The 22,770-nt window shown below is 46.1% G+C and overlaps 1 protein-coding gene across 2 annotated transcripts in view; it reads right to left on the bottom strand.

The window, feature by feature from the left end:
* Hem (Nck associated protein 1 Hem) overlaps nt 1–22,770 on the bottom strand; it is a 55,692-nt gene that overhangs the window by 19,133 nt on the left and 13,789 nt on the right. For both annotated transcript variants that reach the window (XM_037432255.2, XM_075875754.1), the window contains exons 8-14: nt 15,132–15,439; nt 14,496–14,693; nt 8,940–9,295; nt 7,485–7,617; nt 6,295–6,581; nt 5,473–5,604; nt 3,093–3,208 (exon numbers count right to left, since the gene is read on the bottom strand). In XM_037432255.2, coding sequence (XP_037288152.2) covers nt 3,093–3,208; nt 5,473–5,604; nt 6,295–6,581; nt 7,485–7,617; nt 8,940–9,295; nt 14,496–14,693; nt 15,132–15,439 — 1,530 coding nt within the window. The remainder of the gene's footprint in view (nt 1–3,092; nt 3,209–5,472; nt 5,605–6,294; nt 6,582–7,484; nt 7,618–8,939; nt 9,296–14,495; nt 14,694–15,131; nt 15,440–22,770) is intronic.

The raw sequence follows: 22,770 nt of genomic DNA, 5'->3' as shown, positions 1-22,770 counted from the left end.
TGTGTTGTTTGGTTCGTTCCGACTGCGTCTGCTGTGTCCGTTAACTCCAAGAGCGCAGTGCTCTCGCTCGCGATTTCAAGACCCCACGACCTGCAGTTGAAAACTTTGTTATACCGTTGAATCCTTTCACAAGAAACACAGATGCAACAGACAACTGGTTACAAGAGACATCAGTGTGCCTACACTGATGAAATAGGGGTTGATATAAAAACATACTAGGTACCCTGCTTATGAGAGATGACACCTCATATAAAAAACAAGGATTGCTCTCCGTTACATGTTTTTCATAAAAGGGTTCAAGTTTGTAACGAGTTTTGTTATAATCCTTCTTTCAACAGAAAAAAAAAAACACTTCAGTTTTCTAGAATACAATTCAATCCCGCTACAACGAATGCCGCTTCAACAAAATTTCCGCTACAAAGAACAATTTTCAGTTCCCCTTCAGCTGTTCATAAGAGTCAATGCATAAACATTCTGGTCACAATGAACACTTTTTCTTCCGCCATTCCACTTCAACGAAACTTGACGATGCGATTCTCCACTCAGATATTTAATGCCATGCAGTAATACAATCTTGAACATTAGGATGCATTTTGACAACACAAAAATATGTCTACGAAGTCTTGAACGCACGTTGGCACCCTCAGAAACCGCCGCTCTTTACTAGGCATGGGGGCCGCCATCGCTCAACAGCAATAGCAATGAGACTTCCCTGCTCTTGCCACTGGCTTCCTTTTGAGCCGCATACAATTCGAAGTTGAAGCTCAGTCGCTCAAGTTTTCTACACGCCGCTACTGGGTGCAGTCGTGAAACGATGCCTTTTCCAATGCCAATGCTTTCGTTTCTTTTGGTGCTTGGCCATTGTGGTCACTGGTCAGAGCGACCGTTTGTCCGCATTATCAACAAAATCAGCCAGCTGCGACTAATGGACAATAAGAATATAGATTAGAATAAGGCATGTGTTACCACTCCACAATACCTCGTCTCCATCTCGGTATTGTCGAATACCATTTGATGGCATACAGCTGCTGGTGTTAGCATGTTAGTGCGACTGTTAGGTACGAATCTCAATAATTCGAACTCGAAAAGGCCTGAAAATTTGTTCGAATTAAAAGAAGTTCGAATTAATGAAAGCTAAATAAATGGAGGGCTCTCCATGCAGTGGCACATGTGCATTGAGCTAACACACGAGGGGGAAGTTTCAGAAGACTTACATTTATTCACAAATCACAGGACATTCGTTATTAATTAAAGTAATCGGCGATGCGCGTCTGCACATGTTTGCCTTGCAGCAAGTCAATCAAATCCACACGCATATTGCAAAGCATTTCTACTTCGGCTCCAGCATTCTCCTGGCAAGAGAAGTTGCGCGCGGAAATGTCCAGCGTCAACACTTTCTAAAGACGACGACGACAACGACTGCATAGTCTCTCCGCTACGCAGCCACAGCATGGCCAGCACATGACGAGAAAGGAGGAGCGCCTCCATGTGGAGAGAGGCAGATCGGCATTTGAGAAAAAACCAACACTCCATGGCAGCTTTTTTTTTTCTCTCTTCACGTGCATTGTTGAAAGGAGAAGGGTTACATGGCAAGGACGGGAAAGAAGGGGGAAGCGTGGCACGGGTGCATGAGAGACCCCCCCTTCAAGGCGCAGTGCCGTGCTCCCACAAGGGGCAAAGGCTGCAGAAGATAGTGCCTTTTCCTTTCTTTCAACCACAAATTCATTCAACCCAGCGACAGCTTTTTTTTTCCCCTCTTTCTTTTTGTGCGCGGCGTTGGAAGGAGAAGGGTCTTTACATGACAGGAACGGAAAAGGGAGAAGCGTGACACGGGCGTGTCGCAGATCGGCACCTGAGAAAGAGCAAACATTCCACCGCAGCCTTTCCTTACCTTTTCATTTCCTTCGCGCGCCGTGTTGAGGTGTCGCAGGTGCCGCCGCGGGACTGTGCGGGGTGCTGAGGGCACTTTGGGAGCACGGTATGTTCGAATTAACAGTCGCAAGTGTTTGCGCATTCGAACTACCGGGCGTTGTCGCCTATTGGAATACACATAGATTTGACGGGACCTCATCGTGAATTCGAATTAACCGGAAGTTCGAATTAGGCATGCTCGAATTAACTAGATTCGACTGTACATTCAAGAAAGCTGCTGTGGCAGTTGTGTCAGCAAAGTGCCTCACAAGTGAAAGGTGGCACATGCACATGCTGCCAGTTTTCTCTACTATACTTGTGCGCAGTACCCCGCCTACTTTGGCGACGCTGTGCTTAGTCATGCGTCCTTAAATCATGAAAAACGAAAAGGTGGTTCAATAAGAAAATGAAAATAGTAGTTCGTTATGTCTTAGAGCTTGTTAAATCAGGAACCAAGTTTGTTAAATCGGAATGTATAGAGGTCTGGCATTACTGTGTCAAGATTCTCATTAAAATACCCCGAACTTCACAACCATCTCCTGTGGTAGATGTCGCAGCTCCAATTAAAGAGGGATGCTAATCTTGTGTCATTCACAACTACACGATGTAAGAGACAATAAACACAGAACAACTTCAATGGCGGATGGCTGTGATGTTTAATTAAGGTTTGTAAATAATCAGGCAAAGGAAAAGGAAAGTGGATGCAAATCTGGCTTGCCACGGGAGGGGGCAGAACGGGCCGCTTTTGTGTTTAGCAACCGGTTCGTTACCAATTTAACTACCACGATACCATCCATCTAGGCGCTTTTTAGGGTGTTTGTGCGTAATGTTAATGTTGATAATCTTATTCAGCAAAGATAATTGACAAGAACACCTTCTTCAACCCCCTAAGAATGCATGCAGGTTTACGGCTGAAGGCTGGAAAAGTGGTCATCACCTTCGAGCACAATGTTACCGTGCATTAAGCAACAACACGAAACAGTAACACTGCAAACAGGCTTACGAATACAAAGAAGACACAATACATAATCCGAAATCATCAGAATGTCCAGTGCATCACGAACTTTTGTGGAAGGAACTTGATAAACACAACAAGCAGAAGTCTACGATTCTGAGCAGTAAGTGGAACAGCTGCTATTGGTTTCCTACTCGCAGCCAATGAAAAGCGAGCAGGAACGCACCATGGTTCTCGATGCCCTGCAGTACGCTCATGTAGGCCTGCACACTGGAAAGCAGCTCGGACGGCTTGGCTATCTCGTGGCTCTCTGGGTTGTACATCACCATCCCCACCAGCGCCCTGCAACACACAGCATACTCCGTGCACACTGACTCTTTCATTAATGTGAGAGAAGCGATGTGATGCGCTGAACTTTAGTACTGCTCAGTGAGCTTCAAAACGCGAAGTCGATTGTGAAATAAGTTGCGTAGTCTCAAGTCAATTCAGAGTAGCGTTGACAATTTACCCACTCGGCATTGTTGTTTTTGCATTCAAAGTGCACAAAGCTTTGTCACGAACACTCTCACTTTTCAATAAGGGCACTGACAGTGACAATGAATGACACAGGCAGTAAAGCCCTAACAAAATAGAAATTTTCAAAGTGTCCCAGCGGTTTCCGTGCCAATAAAACTACTAAAAGCAACAAAAATGTGGACTACACTCTAACTGGCCATAGTAACTACACTCAAGTGTACATTCATTCACAGTGAATGCTTAATTTTTCCAGAATATCAGCGGGTTGTTCTGATCATTACAGAGTTTGCGTGCATGAATGCTGCTGACAGAGGATACAGTGACTGAAGTACAGAATACAGCTTAACCACACCATATAACAAAATTAGTAGGGAAAGTACCGAAAAAGAAAGCAGTGCCCTTTCTCAAGAATTTCATTGCTGTGAAATGTAAAAGCAAATATAAAGAATGCCTTGCAACATGACGCTTTACTGTTAAATTTTCGTGAGCCTACCTCTCCAAGCATTTGCTTAACAATAGAGCTACGTTGCTGACATAACGAGCTTGCCATGCGTTTGCGAGTGCTGGTTGTACGATCCCGAAGCAGTATTCTTCTTGGAGTAGATTATTTAAGCTACATTTTTACACAGCTTGGCACCAGATTCAAAGCAACAACATGCCATGTTCGCAACAAGCTTGCCTCCAGCTTCACCGTCACACACATGCGTTGAAACTTTCCAGTGCTGCGCCAGACAGAAGTGATTGTATCTTGTATTCATAAGAGAGGTTGACAGAGAATGTGGGCCTCTCGCACACACTTATGTTTGGGACACCCGATATGTATGCAATGTCAGTTGCTTAGGGAGGAGTACTGGCATTCTTAAAGCACGAAAGACATCTGGCAAACACTGAAGCCTGGCTAGAAACATAGAAGCCCATGTTGTGGCTACTATCGCAAGCCAATCCAGTGGCACCATAAAGTTTTTTCATTTATGTTGCACTCTTTACACACAGCAGCAGATTCTACACAACACACTCCTGAACTCCTCAGGCTGGTTTTCCTTGGTGCAATCACTGTTCATTTGTATGGCAACAAGTTTCCAACTTTTAGCAATAGTATCATCTAGCACGAAACGCCATGTTCTTTAACTGGCATGACAGAGTGCAGGTCTTGCACAAGATGAGAGTCAAATCGCATTTTCATCTCCTTAAAGGAATACTGAACAAAACTTTTGTCGTCGAGGTTTTTAGCCCAACCGAATAATGTCCGGGTGCTAAAACCGGTGGACAAAAGCTTGTTTTCAAGCAGCAACTAGCAGAAAACAATGAATTCATTGCGTTATTCACAAAGTGCCATATCTAGAAGCAACGCTGTGAACAAGAGACGACGTTTAACTCACCAGATATGGGCATACCAATCATGCCAGCCGTTGCCTGCGTCTCGCAACCCACTCTGCTCCCACTAAGGTCCCTAGAATCAGCATGATTGGCACTGGCAGCAAACAGTTCTTCAAGATGGGGTGATAGAACAATAGCTTAGGCTGTGTTGGTGATTTAGCACCAACATGTGTGCAAAGTCGGAAATGAACGAGGACAGATGAGAGAATGCAACACAGTGTCCTCGTTGTGTCCTCCTACCTGTGCTCGCTCAATTCGCCCTGTGCTAATCCAGGCGGTGTGCATCGCAGCACCTTTGTGGAAAGGGGAGAGTGGGGCGTAAAGGACATGTGGAGAAAAGGTAGTAGCAGCGCAGGAACACGTGCACCTTGATTCCCCCAAAGTAGCAACCATAGCATACTTGACGTCCCAAATGTTGATGCACAAATCCCCGTGCACCCAAATCCAAATTTGGGTGCACGTTAAAGAATCCCAGGTAGTCGTGCAGCTCCAGTGTGCTCACAATCCTCGAAAATACCGCCAACTGTTTAAAATATCTGTGAGATAAGCCGAATTTATCCGAACGATCGTGTCTTCCGAGTGAAATTTTGATGCTTGAGTAATTTCTTCATACTTTGTTCAGTATTTCTTCCAGGCCTGAAATTCTTGGAACAAGGCACAACACCCTTTCCCCTTAAAAATGTACGCAGTTCAAACTTCGCAGGTGAGCTTACTTGTTGAAACGGTTCTCAAGGTGTTGCGCCAGGTACTCCCTGGGCGCGAACGTGTGATCCCACACGTGAATGCTGGAGGCGTAGTTGATGGCGAAGCACAGTTCCGTCAGTGCCATATGTAGCTTGTCCATACTGCAATGAAGTGCGCATATCATTTATGTTTCCCTGCAATGGCAAGTCACAGTGTTGACTGCTTCCCACAGCCTCTTGTCTTATGCCTCCTACATGTCCCACGTGCCTCAGACATGCCTAACACCCAAGTTACAGTAGCGATTTCAAAGGGCTGTTTGCCATGGCTCATGACGTCTTCTATAAGGTCTGTTGTGTTTCACATCCTTAAACATGCAACAGAACAGAAAAAGTTTACGACGGAAAAGACACAAGAGGGTGCACCTAAATCTTTACGACAAAAACAGTAATTTGCTGATTGCAGAATAGATGACTGTGTTGCACAGCAGTGTTGCAGCAAACACAGAGCAATTCCAGAGAAGCGCATTTTCTGTGCCTCGATTCCGCAAGTTAACCTGGACCTGAAGCAGCAATAGATGAGCACTGGTATGTGCCAGTGCTCATCTTTGGTTCATGAGAGATCCAAAGTTGCCATCAAGACCACATTCATTTATTTAGCAGAGCAGGCAAATTGGCCCTGATTCATGATGCACAGAACAACTGAAGTCAAGGATTAAGAAGGAAGACAAGACAAGTAAAAACAGCAAAGTATTTGTCTTTTTTCTGATGTTTAAGTGATAATCAGTGCTCCATGACATGGAAACTCTTTTCGATCACAGTTTCCCGCGAAGAGCTTTTAGTGCTGCCACTCACGTGCTAAGCTCCTCGCGGGTGCGGCGGTAGCTCTCGGCGCCGGGCTTGTCGCGCGGGGCGTTGGGCTGTGCACCGCTTGCACCCTGCCGGTGCTTCTTGTCGGTGCGCTGCTTGCGCTGGTGCATGGCCAGCAGAGCCATGTGGGGCGCCGAGTGCTTGGGCAGCAGACGGTCGCTCAGGGTGCACTGCTCATCGCAGATGGTGGTGATGATGTTCTTGGCCTCCTTGGACATCTCGTCCAGGAAAGCGTTCACCAGGGTCAGGCTTCGGTCGCCAATGTGGTGACGCTGCACCGATTCCGTCGCACGTGCAAGCAAAGTTGACTAAGCAAGATTTCACTGCACTTTACTCTACATTCTGAAAGACATGTCGTCTGAGAACAACGCAGTTTTCAGCAGAGAATGATTTGCCAGTGCGGCACTGGCTGGCACTCCCAGTTTAACGTGCACAGAAATACAAGTGGACAGGAGGACGATGCTCAATTCATGAAGCATCAGACGCGTTATCTGAAAGTTGAATTTTTAAACTAGTCCACCTTTCACTGCTTGTGGAATCCAATCCAAAGGCCATGGGTGTGACCCCTACCGGCAGAAGTTGTCTCTTCGTCTCCCTTAATTTCTTCACAATTCTATCCTAACTACTCCAATGCAGTTAAAAAAACCATAAATAATGTTCTTCATGTTTTCCTTGGCCTCATTTTCAGTTGGTTTTCATAAAAGTTAGTGTCCAACAATGGAAAAAAGACCTCAATTTGCCAATTTGGCAGGAGAGAACCTGAGTTAACCAATAGGGATTGCCTAGCAACATTAAGACTGTGAAAGAGAGTGGTTTAAAAACAGTGCCAAACTCTACAGATGACTATAAAATTTGTTCGTATATTTTTTTGCAAGTGCATCCTCTAGTGTATGCTCTTTTCACTAATGTTTGTCACTTTTCTGCATGTCTATTTTCCGGTGATTTTCTATTCTGTTATTTTTTTCTTACGGCCTCTGTCGCTCTCGTGGCGAGAGTTCCGGTGTCAACTCAAAATTGAGACAGCTACAATGCCCAAGGACCCTTGCTACATTTTCCCTTTTGTCGTTAATTTGACAAACTACTCTTACTTATTACATGTCGTGACGTAGTGCGACAATTATAGACACACGACATCAAGTGAGACAACGCAAGCGAGTTGTCAGAGTCATGCTTACCTCCTCGGGGCAAAGCTCATGAGTACAATTCATGAAATGGCCGCAGATCAGAGGGAAGGCAATGATGTAGCGCGTCTGCGCTGGGAACTCCAAGCACAGGTGGAACTGGTCCTCAAATGCTCGGCTGAAGAAACTGCGCCAATCAATGAATCAATCAATCAATCAACCAATCAATGGAACTGTGTTTTCATGAACAAAAAAATTGCGTGCACAAGGATTACTTGAGCCAATGACCTAAAGCGGCAAAGGGAAGTCAAATTATGACATGCGGAAAGGTATGCACAAGCCAGCTAAGAGGGAAAAAAAATAAAAGGTATAAAAATACACGTATTACATTTATGCCATCATTGTCATGATAGGTACTTGCAAGAAAAAAAAAAATTAACATGAGCTCGAATCGTGTGTTCTAACATACACACAAGTTACAATGTTTTCACAGAAAGAATCACTTGCGTGCTAGACTGAAACTTCAACAGAAAGATGCATTACTTATAGTTTGGCAGGCTGCGGCATACTCGGGGCATACAGCCACGTCGCATCTTGGCAAATATCCCATTTGGGGGTGAAATATGATGTATTGTCTGGAAATGCGCGAAAACCTCATGGCATGATTCCAAGTCACTCAGTATTACATTCTTGGCAAAAAAAAATGAAGGAGTGTGCTGTTTCGTGCGAGCTCGAGCAATTAATGTCAATTAGCATGTAATTAAGTATGTAATCATCTTGTAATCAATAAGCTTCAATCCCTGCATGAAAAGAGCGAAATATTGGGCCCAAATCGCACACACAGTTTCTTTGTTTGCGCTCGCTTCCAGCAAAGAAAAAAAAATTCTTGACGTTGCTCTCGGAATGGGGCACATCTAACAATCGTAGAACATGGTACTGTCTCTAGGGAAGTGATCCCCTGCAGCAAGACCCAGCACAATGAAGTTACGTGAGCATTAGTTGTCCACTCAGGAGGCCTCCACGAATGTGTACATTGCGTTTCAAGCAATGCTTCACGATTCCTAGCTGACATAGAAAATTCACTGTAAACTCTAGGTTGTATGCAGCACTATAATGTTTGCCTTGCGTGTTCTCCGGTGCCTCAACAACCGATGAGCAGCCTTTTCTGACCATGCCGATGAAGTGTTGCACGGCCCTTTCAAGTACGGTTCAGTGAACTAACTTGTTTTGCTTGTAACCATTCTATTCTGCTTTCAAACATTATGACAAAGTGACATCTGCCACGAAAATACTTTGTTATATCTAAATGTTCATTATAAATGATTACCCATAACACTGTATCTATGACAAAGCTATTAGTCACTTTGTTATAATCAATAATTCGTTACATTCGAATTCATTATATCGAGGTTTGAGTCATAAAGTCATATTAACCCTGAAGTTGAATTGATAAATAGATATGACCCTTGGAAAGAGGCATGTCTGGATGATATAGAAGGATCGTCTAACCAGAATATAGAGAGGTCGGAGGTCTCGACAAGGATCCGATCGAGGTAGTCCACCATTTTGGTGTGGAACACGAGCGTGTTCATGAGCGACGCCAGGTGCGGCCTCTCACGCAGGCTCCACGCGTGGCGTTGCGCGCACGCGTGCAGCTGAAGACGACACCAGTCGAGCCGCAGACCGCGCAGGTCCGGCGGGGGGCTGTCGGTGTTGATGGGAGCCGTCAGGGCACGTGCCTGCGAGCAGGCCGCTGAAAGCAATGCCGCGTCTTCCTCCGGAATGCCTGGGATGCCCTGCAGCGCCGCCTCGAGTGCTGGGGCGTCAAATCCGTTCAGGTACTGCACGTAGTACAGCTGCACTACCTGCGCATTCACGTCGTGCGAATCAGTTATAATAATAATAGTAACAAGGTTTAAAGTCCCAAGCCATGATATGATTATGAGGGAAGCTGCAGTGGAGGCACCACAAATATTGATTACCTGAAGTTCTTTAACGAGCATTTAAATCTAGGTACGCAAGCCTCAAGTATTTTCGTCTCGCGGGACTGAATCCATGTAGAAATACTATGACCAATAGACCACGGTGGCGGGTTGCACTGATTGGTTTACAGAAGCTTAGAGAATAACGAACAAACTTGAGACAAAGTTAAGGACCACGCAGCGTGCAATGGAATGGAAAAATGATAGGTGTAACATGAATCATTGGAGGTTCTGTGTACACAGTTGCACACACATGTTTGTGCTAGTTGTGTTGACCAGCCACTAAGAAAGAGCAGTGCACAGTCACATATGATGCTTTTGCTGAAAGCACTACCATGTTTGATGAGTTGTTTGACGTGCTGCTCTCCAGAGCCATGTTAAAGGTATAATTTTTAACAACAGAGCTGTTCAAGCTGAGCATAGTGTGTCTGCTAAATGCAAAAACAGCCATCATCACAAACCAGAATGCATTTTCGGAGCAGGTATATAGAGAAAGAAAAAACTAAAGAGAAAGAGAAAAAGATAGAAAGATAGAAAAAGAGAGAATGAAAATGAAAACGAAAGAAAAGAAAAGGAGAAAAAGAAATATGTGGAGAGGATCTGACAGAGAAAAGTGAAAAATAGGGAAGAAAGGGTGAAATGATAGAAAGGAAATGAATGAGCAGAGAGACAGAAAGAGACAGAGTGAGAAATAAATAAAAATGATGTAGAGAAAAAAGAGCAAAAATTAGAAAGATATACAGAGAAACATACACAAACAGATATTGAAAGAAGCAAAAACAGAAAGCATAAAAATGAATATAGACCGTTTTCACAAAGAGGAAGAGCACAGCATTGAACCGGTGCACTTTCGGCACTCTCTCTCTCCACCAGCCGTTCGGGCATTGCTGCTGGTGTGTGGGAATTGCTGCCTTTTGCACGCCCGGCGCGTGAGAGGTCAATATGTTTGCATATGTTTGCAGTTCTTCTGTTGGATCATCAACATTCCCCATTTCCATATAACACACGAGTTAGAACGCCTGCGGCTACCGAAATCTAAGCACGTGCGATTCCAAAATTATTGAATGAGCCCTTTCTAAACAGCATGGCAGAAAGGCCTGCATGACATAATGTGTTGTTTGACTCACGAACGTGCCTCTAGCATTTTTCTGATGGCACATCATTTCTTGGCTTGTCAATCTTGCGAGAGATAACTGGGACAGTTTTATGACAACCGCACTTCTTTTTCAGCAGCCTGAGTATTGTGAATAACCAACCAACAATAGTTAAAGCCGGCTTGTTTCCTGAACACGTGTGCTCGTTGTGATGCTTCTTAAAAAAAAAAAAATAATGTCGCCAAAAACACGCGCACTTTCGGCATATCGCCAGTAGCGGCTGCTCGCGCCGAACTTAACTCATGTCATGCCGTGCTGCCAGACGTGCAAGACACTTGTTTTGTTTTCTGTTTGTGTTGCTCCTATGCTTAAGTTCGAGCTCATCTGTCAAACATCCGTCTGCTATCCTGATCGAACACAAGCTTTGGACTATGACGACGTCATGAATCAAGACAGACATCAGTGTTTGTGCCTCCTTCATTCCATAAACTTTATATTGCGACATTCTTAACAGAACCAGATGATCTGAACGCGAGGGTCATTATGAACACTAATGCGCAAAAGTGCAGCTGGATATTGGCATGTATTCGCTCGTCTCCATCTACGTTACACCCTTTACTTCAAGAGTTGTCCGAAAATTTCTAAAGCCAGTGCACACCCCAAAACCCTACAAGGCCAGCTATAACACAACATACTAACCAATTACCCATTTATAAGGGCTACTTAAGGCGTGCATTGCAATTCTACTCACCTCCTATCAATGGCACCGCTGCGGGAACGTCTTGTGGGTCGCCGCTGCTTTCCGTTTCAGATATTTCGAAGCCGACAGCTTAGCGATTACTTGCTAGCCTTTACAGTCACGAAACATCGCTGTGTTCTGACCGCGTACCGCGAAAGACAGCAATACCCTGTGTACTGAGCGCATACACTGCACATACCCGCCACGGATCCCTGCACACACAACACGGCGGCGAAACATAGCAGACGCCAGACGATGCTGGGGCGGAAGAAATGGCAGCCTCATTGTGAAATTTGTTAAGGGTGAGGAGTACAAAACGGAAGTGAAGGTGACAAGGGGGGAAAGTAGGCGAGAGGGTAAAGTATGGCAGAGTATTGAATACTACGGCACAGTCTTGCATACAGCAAGGGGCAGGAAAGGGAAATGAGGGTGGTGAAGAAGGAAAGGAAAAGGGCAACCCCACCAGCTTCACCGCTTCCTCAGTCTTCGCACCAGTAGTGCGCAGCTGCCCCCTTTTCTATTTTACAGTGAAAAATGTTACGAGACCACAAGGTCGCAGGCAGCGTAGTTGTCCACTGCCGCTTCCGGTGCCTGTAACCACTATCGCTCGAAATGAGAAAAGAGAAACTGAGAACCAAAGACACCAAGGACGTGATGGAATTCAAACTCGGGTCCCCTGCGTGCCAGCCCAGTGTTCTACCACTGAGCCACGCCACTGCTTGAAACTCTGTTGCAAACTGACACTAGGCAGGCTTGATGTCGGAAAGGGATCCCATTAATATGAGTATTAAAGCGTTTCAGAATGGCCAAGGAACAATTAGGCGTCAAAAGATGCGAATTGCATAACAAGTGGGTCGTTGAATGCTTCGACCCGTTACTAAAGTTTCAGCCATAATTCTTCATCGTCGTCAGCCACAGCATGAAAAAATTGCACAAATTCCCTTACAAGTGTGTAGAGGGTATCAAGCTTCTTCGAAGAATAATGAAAGATAGCATAGTTAATGCCTTCGTACTACACAAAAATTGTGATGATTTATGGCGTAGTTGGTATCTTCCAAGTGCGCTTATAGCAGTAGCCCAAAGAGTGTTATAAAAAGGCTCCAGAACGCCGCTGAACACATCGCGTGGAGCGTAATCCGAAATGAGCACCGGCAGCGTGTTCAGCCAGCCGCTGACCTGTGATTCGTCCACTTTCTTACTTTCACCGCTAACAACTTTGTACCCTAGGCAGTGCCGTTCCTTAAAACGGTGCAGCCACCCACCAGAAGCTTGAAAGTCGTCGATTCTAAGGGAAAATGCAATGTTGTCCGTATCACCTTTCGCGTATCACCTTCGCGTATCACCTTCCTGTCTTTTCGCGTATCACCTTCCTGTCTATGTTGTTGCCAGCTGCTGTGACTTTGCGAAACTATGTCAGCAGGACCTCTTCCAGCTTCACGTGGGTAATGCGAAGCAGTCTTTGCCTGCTTCACATTAGCGCCGAAGTGCTGTGCATTCTTCAACACAACGTCTCACGGCCCAACAATGGTGCAGAGTGTCGATAGCGCTATGACTAACTCCTTTGCCAAGTCGGCGCGTTTCCTCTTGGGGTGTTCGTCGACTTTCCTCAGTATTTCAATTTTCTCCTTAAAGGAAAGGGCCTTCCGCTTCTGAGACATGTCCACTCATGCTTTGGTCTCCCAGCATACGAGCAGCAACTGATACGGATTATGCAGCGGCGGCGAGACGAGCACAGAACACCAACATGAGTGACGAGAATGAGAGCCTCTATGCACGCGCCCGCACCACATCCACGTGAAGTCACGGTCGCGCAGCGTAGTCACGTAGCGATCAAAAAGAAAAAAACACACACACACACATACAATAGCCAATTATCTGCGAGAAAATAGCTGACGTACCAAATTCGTCAGACACATGACCCAGCCTGGAAACGAGATAGGAGGACCCGCTCTGCCATGCCGCATACCTCGGCTCGACTCTCCTCCTCGCAGGCTCGTATCTCAAGCAAGCATGCTCAAGCATGAGATGTTTTTCCTTTCTCGTCGGTAGGCGTAGCCGTTTCTACGGGGAGGAGGTGAGGAGAGATTTCGATGCTTCTCCACGCTGCTGCGAGGCTCGGGCAGCTCAGGAGGTGAAGGCAATCGAGGTGAAAAAAAAAAAAACCCCACCAACCGCCGCGGTGGTCTCTGCCCATTTTGAGACCAGCCATGTCGCTCTGCTTGCGTGCAGCGGTCACTCGCGTGTTTGTATAATCCGAATTGGCTAGGGAAACTGTTCATATAACACCGAATTACCGTGTATTATAAACGACGCAGCCCATCCAACACAACCTCCAAATTCGTATCATGGCAAAATCCGTATCAACTGTAATCGTATCATCGAGATTCTACTGTAGAGTCTTATAGATACAGTGTTAGAAATAAACCTTTATATTAATTTTTCGTATATAACAAACTTATTTTGGTGTAAGATAAAACTTTGTTATTACGAGATTTGAGTATATTGTGTAAATTTGATGCATTTACATACAGGTCTTCATAAGTCACACCTGAAAGCATTAAAAATTTGAAAACAGCAGAATGGGTTAGGAAACATATGCAGATATCCCATTAAGAGATAAAAATAGGCCTCGAAGGGCCACACAACGTGTAGGAGAGACCACTGGTCTCTCCTACACGTTGGAGCAACGAAATGGATACCAAGGGATGGCGAGAGCACCATATTCCGGTAAAAAGTTGGGTGGGGTGGTGAAATTAATAAATTTCCTGGCCTTGCCTCATGCAGGAGACCTCACACAGGACAGCGTGAATTGGAGATTGTTGGGAGCGGCCTTCGTTATGCCGTGGATGATGATAGTAATGCCAAAGGTAAGTCAGTAGCAAAGGATGCATTTATTAGTTTAGGTGACATTTTTTAGGTTATAATAAGCTTTGTTATGAACCGCCCTTCGAATAAACAGGATTACTGGGCACCACCATACAAAAAAATGTTTTGTTTTTTCCAAAAGATCGATCAGCGCGCTAGTTCGCACGCACGCATTTATTTTCAAGGCTTATTCAGTGCAGTATAAAAAAATGGACGCTAGAAACTACAAAAAAATGCACTTACTTACAACTGAAAAGTTCTAACCATACACAATCCAAAAACTGGTCAGCCTTACAAAATTATGTAAAAGAGGTACTGAAATTCAACAAGTGTTGCCTCCTTTACAAAAAATAAATAAATAAAAGGCCACATTTCTCACACACACCTGGCTGTACTTGCGGAAAAGTCCGCGGAGTTCCTCCATGTGGAAGAGAAGCTCTGGGAGTTGCCGGTCGAGCAGGTCTTCCCCTTGGAGGCTCCGCGACCGCCCCGGAGCGCGAGACGGCGGTCCCAGTTCATTGTGCCGCACGAGCCAGCACACTTCGTCACGTGCCAGAGAGAGCCCCATCAGCACGTATAAGGCCTGTATAGCAACGAAGCAAAGTCAGAAATTTTTATTTCGGCCACAGTTAGGCTTCTAAATGACACAACAGAAAGTACGAAGCGACACCTGATATTAGAAAATTTCCGGTTTTAGTTGCTTGCTACGGTGTTTACCTATTCTCACAGCGATGTCAATTTTGCGCAGAATACAATGCTGAATCCTGATGACAAACAACAAGCCCAGCACCACGTAATTTTAGCATGCAGTTTAAGTTTGTTAATTTTGATTTCACAGTAGCAAAAAGATGTCCGATATAAGTGAACCTCACGTTATCCAGAGTATCAAGAATACTATCAACATGATCACCAATAGCACGCAGGCTTTCTGGCTTTCACGTCAACACCATGAGGTTCGTTTTATAGGACAGCAATGGGTTTTCAGTTTGTGGTTTCACCCTTTCCAATCACTCAAGCTCACCTTTGGTCCCAGCAAACCGGGCTGCTCGGCCAGCACGAGTGCGAGCTCCTTGAGGGCCGAGCGGAGGAACTTGCGCCGCTCGCGGTGGACCAGGGGTGCCGACTGCACGGCCTGGCCAAGGGCCTCCTTGACCTCGGAGGCCCGCTTGCCGTGACCTTTTAGGCCCTCGAAAAACTGCTGTGCGTACGGGTGCACGGCAAGCAGCTCGTCACGAAACAGCGTGAGGGCCCAGCCATTGGACAGGGCCTGGAGGAACAGCGCCTGGGCAGGGGGCTGCTGCAGGTACGGGTGAAGCAGCAGGAACCCCACTGTGCAAAAATAGAACCATCAACACCAAAGCTTTCAATAAGCCGAGTGTATACAGTCAAACCTCATTACAACAAAGTTGCATCTTCAAAAATTAAGTTTGTTATACCCGAAAATTCATTATGCAGGCACATTCTTAACACTATGACTATTGAAAGACTACTCTCAATTTCCTTTGTTACAACCAATATTCCGTGTTTGTTATATCGAGTTGAGAGCTTATACAGGCTCTGTATAAAAAGTTATGGGAAGAATTTTTTCTTCTGCAATTGCTTGTTGTAGCAAGCTCGCACCAAGTGTACTGTGGGGAGGGGGGGGGGGGAATGTGACCTTCAAGATGTGCCAAGTCCCAGTCACGTACATGCGTTCGTTCAGTCTAGATTGCGTTTTTACTAGAGCCCTCTTGCACAGCATTGTGCAAGCACACAAGGCAGCGAACGATTGAACAACAGTGGAACACCAAATTTTTCGTTTGCATGACCAGACCCGACCACCCGGCGATAATAACATTGCAACGATTTCCCCACTCCCTTACAGCCTTGCGTTGACATCAGCAGACCATTTTCCATTTCCAAAAGCGAAATCTTCCCTCAAAAGACAATACCGTGGGGCCCTGAGTGCTGTCAAAGGAGTTTGTAAGAGTACCTTTCAAAGGGTTGTGAAACAGTTTCCAAAAATTTTTCACTACCAGTGCATTCGGAATCCTGACCATCCTTTCAGCAATATTCCTTGCTTATTTTAACGCGACAGTGTTAAGGAGCTCGTTTCGCAGAAGCCGGCATTGATGGTTGTGAGCGAAAAATCATCATCTTCCGTGTGACCGAAAACTCTAGAAAGATGCAAATGAAGTAAATAATAAAAAAATTCAGGGTCCCAGTGAGGATTGAGCTGGGGTCGTTTGCGTGGCGAGAAAGTGTTCTACCACAGAGCCACACCTCTGCTTGGGAGATACAGTGAAAATAACTTTTTCGGCTAGGAAATGCAGTGAAAATAACTTTCATGCTTTACAAACACACACATCCTGCATACATGTTTCCCAATACAACACGAAATATTCCCGTAATAATGCATGGTACAAGTGTAGATTGCCATCGGGTGTCAGAATATGCGATTATCATAATGACTTCATGGTTTAAGGCTGGTCACCTACTACAAGAGGCCCACACGTTACTGCTCCTATTCCCTCAAGGCCACGTAATGGGTGCATATCAAGTTCGAAGTGATTTCATGCATCACGTGCTAGAAGTACACACTGGGGACAGGATATCGTTATTACGTTCAACTCCTAAAGACGAAGCTTAAGGATACCCAAATTTTTTCATCATACAGGTTTATTAAATAGCAACATAAGCACAATTTCAACTCCCCAGCCTGCTTTCCCTTCAACTTTCAGCTGACGTCTGTGGGGTCTCGAATTGGCAAGCGCATGCCACGCCACGCTCTTGGAGTGAACGGACACAGCAGACGCAGTTGGTACAAACCAAACAACATACATACACATTTATTTACCTAATTTCAGAATGACGATATCGTCCGCTGAATCGATACATCAATCGTTATCAACACGCTACCATACAAACAACACAACACAATAGCACGACAAACACACAGTACCCAAGGTGGTGTCGCCAACGCCTGACTCACCACGTGGGCTCCCCGGCGCGCAGGCCTGCGGTGCCACGCGCCGAGGACCCAGGTTAGAGACATACCGTTTGCGGCAACCGCCACGCGCAGAAGAGCCTCGCTCAACTCTCGCCCGCCACCAAGGCCTGCCTTCCGCCAGGGGTCACCGCCGGCCCTGCCACTCTACCAACATGGTACTAAATGCGAACATAACGCCATCTATTGCCCGGCGGTCGTCACCCAAAATGCGGCCTTGGGGCGAGACACGTGCACGGCGCAAACAACGTTTCAGAGGGTGTCAGCACCCCCACATTCCCCTAACCTTAAATCAAACCATATCCCGAAAACAAAGATCAGCTACACAAGCTTAAACAAAAAAAAAATGACATCGCATGTCCATAATGTCTTTGCACTACGACACTGCCGCCGGTCGACACTGCTGCACTGTCCGGCTCGACTTCACCTCAGTACCGGCCCCACAACAGCAACGTTGCCATCGGCGTGACGAACCGTCGCTAGCGCCGACACGTCTTCCAGTTGGGACCAGTACTCCCGAAGGCGTCGGACTGCTGGCAGTTGCGCAGGTCTCAGGCATCTCCATTGCCCGACCTCACGACCGCATTCCTGGCCAGCGACGCTGACGATGTGCAGAAGACAGCCGGCTGTGGATGACATCCCTCTCGCTGAATACATCAACAACAACAACAACAAAAAAAAAACTCGAAAGAAACAATGGAGCAAGGCCTAGGGAAGGGAGCTTCGGGCTTTTCAGCCACGTGGTACGATGGTCAGTACGGCAAGCTAATACATCGGCGGAGGCCGAGACGCCCATCAAAATAAAACAAGAATCACTTTTCCTAACTCGTGCATCGCAAGATAAAAAAAAAAAACAAGTGAGGGAAGCAGAGCGCAACACCTCAATGCCACGATCCACCTAGTTGTGCCACGTGCGACAGGCGCCTGCCCAGAGCCTTAGGCCTAATGAGTCGCTCAGCAAGAACCAGCATCCAAACAGCACCCAGCTTAGGCACAGAAGAGGCAGCCCCGAGGAGACATCCACTCTGTGAGGTGACCCTATCGCTCGCCACACACAGCAGCTTACCGAGCGATCGGCGTCCACCACCCCGGGCGGTGTCACAACGCCCCGGCGTCGAGCCGCAATACAAGTCAGCAACGACGCCCGGCTCCCTGAGCCCATAGAGATAGAAGAAGCTATTTACAGAAAAACGGACCACCCACGAGACTTCCGTACTCACTCGCTTCGGGCCTGGCCTGCAAACCACATGCTCTAGGCCTTCTCACCCCAGGATGCAGACCGCATGGTTCTCGTCATAATTCAACAACGGTTTTGAAACTAACACAAACAAAAAAGAACAACAATTGCGACCAAAAAAAACATTGAAATTTCCACCTGCCGACAAAGTCAAACACGTTAAAAACAGATCTCTTCACTTCTCAACAGAGCACACCGCTGACGCTAATAAAGAAGTCCCCTAGGCCTACTTTACCCCGGCTCTAACAAAAGCTTGTACCGAACCGCAAAAACTGTCGTCCGATACTCCAAGAGCTCCACGTTGGGCAGCCAGTGTGAGGTCTCGAATGGCGAACGAGCACCACGCCACGCTCTTGGAGTGAACAGACACAGCAGACACAGTCGGTACAAACCAAAGAACAATACACAGTTATTTACCTAAGTTATAACGTCGATATCGTCCGCCAAATCGTTACATCAATCGTGATCAACCCACTAAGTGAACGTGATCAACCCCTTACAATCAATTTCCATACACTGTAACACATTGCAAACACATAATAGCAAAAGAGCACACAAAAGGCGGCGTCGCCAACGCTTGACTTACCACGTGGGCCCCCGGCACGCAGGCTTGCGATGCCACGCGCCAAGGACCCAGGTTAGAGACAACCGTTCGCAGCAATCGTCACGCGCAGAAGAGCCTCGCTCAACTCTCGCCCGCCACCAAGGCCTGCCTTCCGCCAGGGGTCACCGCCGGCGCTACCACTCTACCAACAGTGGTACTCAACGCGAACATAACGCCATCTATCGTTCGGCGGTCGTCACCCAAAATGCGGCCTTGGGGCGAGACACGTGCGCCACACGGCACAAGCAACTTTACAGAGGGTGTCAGCACCCCCACACGTCTTATCAAGTCAGCCAGTCAGAAGTCTCGGTCATGACTATATTAAACGCGAGATGAGACTGGGATTGAGAAAAGAGGCAAAAGTTGAAGCTCGGTATGACAGAAAATACAAACCTGCAAAACAGTGGCTTACTGAACTGAATGTGCTGAACACTTTAAACGTATAGGTTACTCGCAAAGAGAATGCACTTGAACTTGGCAAAAGTAAGCCAAGGATGTGGGGATACAATAAGGTACAGAGTGTGAGGCATGTTCTACTGATGCAGAACGAATATATGGCACATCAGACAAAGGATGCCTTCGTGCTCTAGTAATTCGACTTATACAAGATGACAATACCAACCTGAACCAAATGCAAAAAGCCTGTTAATCTCAATCAGCATTACTGGTACATGTAACATCAGAAAGTATTTTGGCATTCCCCTCCCCATGTTAAACCGAAGAAGACTGTGTTAGGACTCGCATTAGTAGGAATCACATTAGTAAGCAATCGATGATGACGATTAGCAGGGTATGTGGCGCAAGGGCCATGGGTGGCCAAAGAGCACCATAATCAAGCAAATGGAAACGAATGAACAGTTAAGCAACCTGCACCACAGTACCATTTTGAAATGCGACACCTCAAGTAGCCCATAAAGAATAAATTACTGATCCCACCAGCCTTTTCTAGAAACCTTTACCAGTTCTATTTGCTACGAGTGGCATTCCTGTTAAATAGAAAGGAGTGTCTGAATTCATCATCCTCAGTAATAATGACGGCTACCCAAGAATTCAGCACAATATCAGCCATATGCTCAGTGACGCTTTGACATACAATGCCTAATTACTGCCACATGTTTCAAGCCTGACCTTTGTTCTCTTTACGTGCTTCCTTTGTTAATTGGAGCATTCATCTTGTGCCCTGACAGTTAATCTATCAAAACGCACTTTCAAGCTGTCAAGTGTAAGTGATGACTCTTTGTGTGGTACCTACAGCTTGCTTCACTTGAAAACTAAATTATTACTATGACAACCCATCCATCTCCAGCACAAAATACGTTAAGTGACACATACGGTAAACGACAAAGGCCGACAATACACGAGTTCTGTGCCAAACACCAACTTCTGCTTCATTTAGGTATGATGCTTTTAAATGAGATCGTGCAAATAGTAAATTTTAGTTTTGAAGGGAATTCGAACCTAGTAGTGATTTAGTATGAATCATTTCAAGTCGAACAGTATATATATCACACATTAAAAAAAAAATCACCGTATTAGTCATGACCCGCTTAATTTGCACAAAGTTTTTTTTTTAATTGAAAGAAGACATGAGAAAATGACATTCTTTTTGTTCAAAAGAAGTTGATGCCACTTTGAATAGTAGCTGGACTTGACTTTTGATAGAATGCAAGTGATAACCTGTGAAATATTTAATGTTTTGCAATTTAATATACTTAGAGCATAACTAGCATAACAAAGTTTATAAAATAAAAGAACAAAAAATAGAGTCTGGATCCACCTTGAAATAAATCTTTGCAGCAATGCAGATTCCCCTGGATACCTGTATTCAAGGTTCAGCACTTCTCCAGTGCAGTGAAACCACATTTACAAGAGCTACACAGAGACTAATACAGTCGAGCCCACATATAACGGCCCCACTTAAAACGAACTTTCGCTTAAAACGAACAATATCCGCATGACCGTCAAAATATACATTAGTTCAATGGCACAAAATCGCACCTACAACGAACGTCTCCGAGCGCCGCTGATCGGTTACAGCGAACGGAGTCAGCGGTCTGCCTACTTCCCGGGAAACCAATTTTGACCACCGATCAGGCATCGTCGAAGTGCCTATACATTCTTATTGTTAAACGCCGACCCTGCCTCCGCGACCCTCCAGTTGCCGCGTTCCCCAACCCATGGAGGAAGGAAAGCCGTTTCCTTCCTCCATGCCCCGACTGCTTTTTGTTAGGCACCCCTTCGTCCTTTGACCCCCCCCCCCCCCCCCCCCCCGCTATTCTGAGCACCCCGCATCGCTAGACGAATAAGTGATTCTAAGAGAGGGAAAAGAAGAGAAAAGTGAGCCCCGTAACTGTCTGCATCACGGTGCGGCACCTCAACAGTAGCTCACAGAGGATGGGGGTGAAGAAGGAATAAAAGGATAGAAGTAAAGGTATAGAGAAAGAGAGATGCGCTAGGCCAGCGAGCGAGGACATCTCGAGGGGATAGGAAAGATGGAAACACGGTCACAGGAGTCCAAGGACGGGGCACCACTTGCGAGAGCTTTTGTCGGCGTCAGGCGATGGCGTAGAGCAAGTCCAGTGGGTCAGAGCTACGCTGTCATCGGAGATCGGCGTCAGGAGATGACGTAGGGCCAGCCCAGTCGGCAAGAGCTGCGCTGACGTCGGAGATCGCGAGGGCACAACGAGGCCCATGTTTTCACATTGCCACCGATCTTTCAAAGACCAGTTGGCCATCTACCCTGTTTTTGATCGCTGGCACTGTCGTTGGCGTCGCCGGCCTGGAGTGACCAGACCATTTACCAACATCGTCAGCCACCGACTGTATCCGATACGCGGCGTCTGGTGCATGCGCGTACGCTACCCCACCAAATCTGATAATTTGCGATTTGTTTTGTGCTTAGGACTTGTTCTCGTTCACTTCGCCTTTGACTCAGCATGTCCTCCGCGCGCGTGCGGGAGCGCGAAATCGGCTGTTAATTTGCGCGGAACAAATCGCGAAATATCGAAGTTCGTGAGGCCACGCCAACCCGCCGGCACAACAAGACGATTTTTCACCACGGCCACCGATTCTTTGAATACCGCCGCGTGCAGGCACTTTTTCCAAGTTTTTTTACGTGCGAGTTTCGCGGAGCTTTCAAGCAAGCTACCCAGCGTGCCTCCTTCTCGTGTGCTTTGGTTTTCAAGGTCGCCCTCGGATAGCGAGAACGGAAGAAATCGGATAGCGAGAACGACGAAAATTCGGAGCCATTGCCTCAAGCAGCTTATGCCATGGGCCTCGGCGAACGAGCACCCTGCCGTTTTAAATGAATTCGAGATTGCCCTTATTGCTTCTGCTCTTCAAAACACGTGCATCATGGACTTTTCGGGGCAAAAAAAGTTTGCGCTTTCACTCGCAACTTTTTTAAAAGCTGTGTTTCATTTACTACGAACTTTAGGATACAGCGAACAGATGCCGCATCAAGCTCAGGTTCGTTATAAGCGGGCTCGACTGTAACTGATAATAAGTAGTAACATACACCTATATGTTCATTGCGAATACTTCGAAATTTTCAATTATTAATATGTGAATTGAAGCGAATTGAAATACAGTAGTATTCGTTCAAATATATGAAGTGTTCGATCTTTCACACAGGCCTACTTTTTAATTTTAATGGCTCTTTTCATCGGCTGCAATGGCTACTGAGAACTAAAATTGAATTCTCGTGCTTCATGCGGACGCTTCGTGGGAACTTGACATCTTGGAAGCTTTACAAAGCATTGTGGCTGAAAGTAGATATTCATTAGGTTATTCTTATCTGTCTGCCATGCCAATGTGCTAAAGTGTTTGCATAA

The sequence above is a fragment of the Rhipicephalus microplus genome, chromosome 10 (assembly GCF_043290135.1).
Source record: "Rhipicephalus microplus isolate Deutch F79 chromosome 10, USDA_Rmic, whole genome shotgun sequence".
NCBI classification, from domain to species: domain Eukaryota; kingdom Metazoa; phylum Arthropoda; class Arachnida; order Ixodida; family Ixodidae; genus Rhipicephalus; species Rhipicephalus microplus.
The sequence above is the reverse complement of the archived record's forward strand: the minus strand, read 5'-3'. Positions and strand labels throughout refer to the sequence as shown.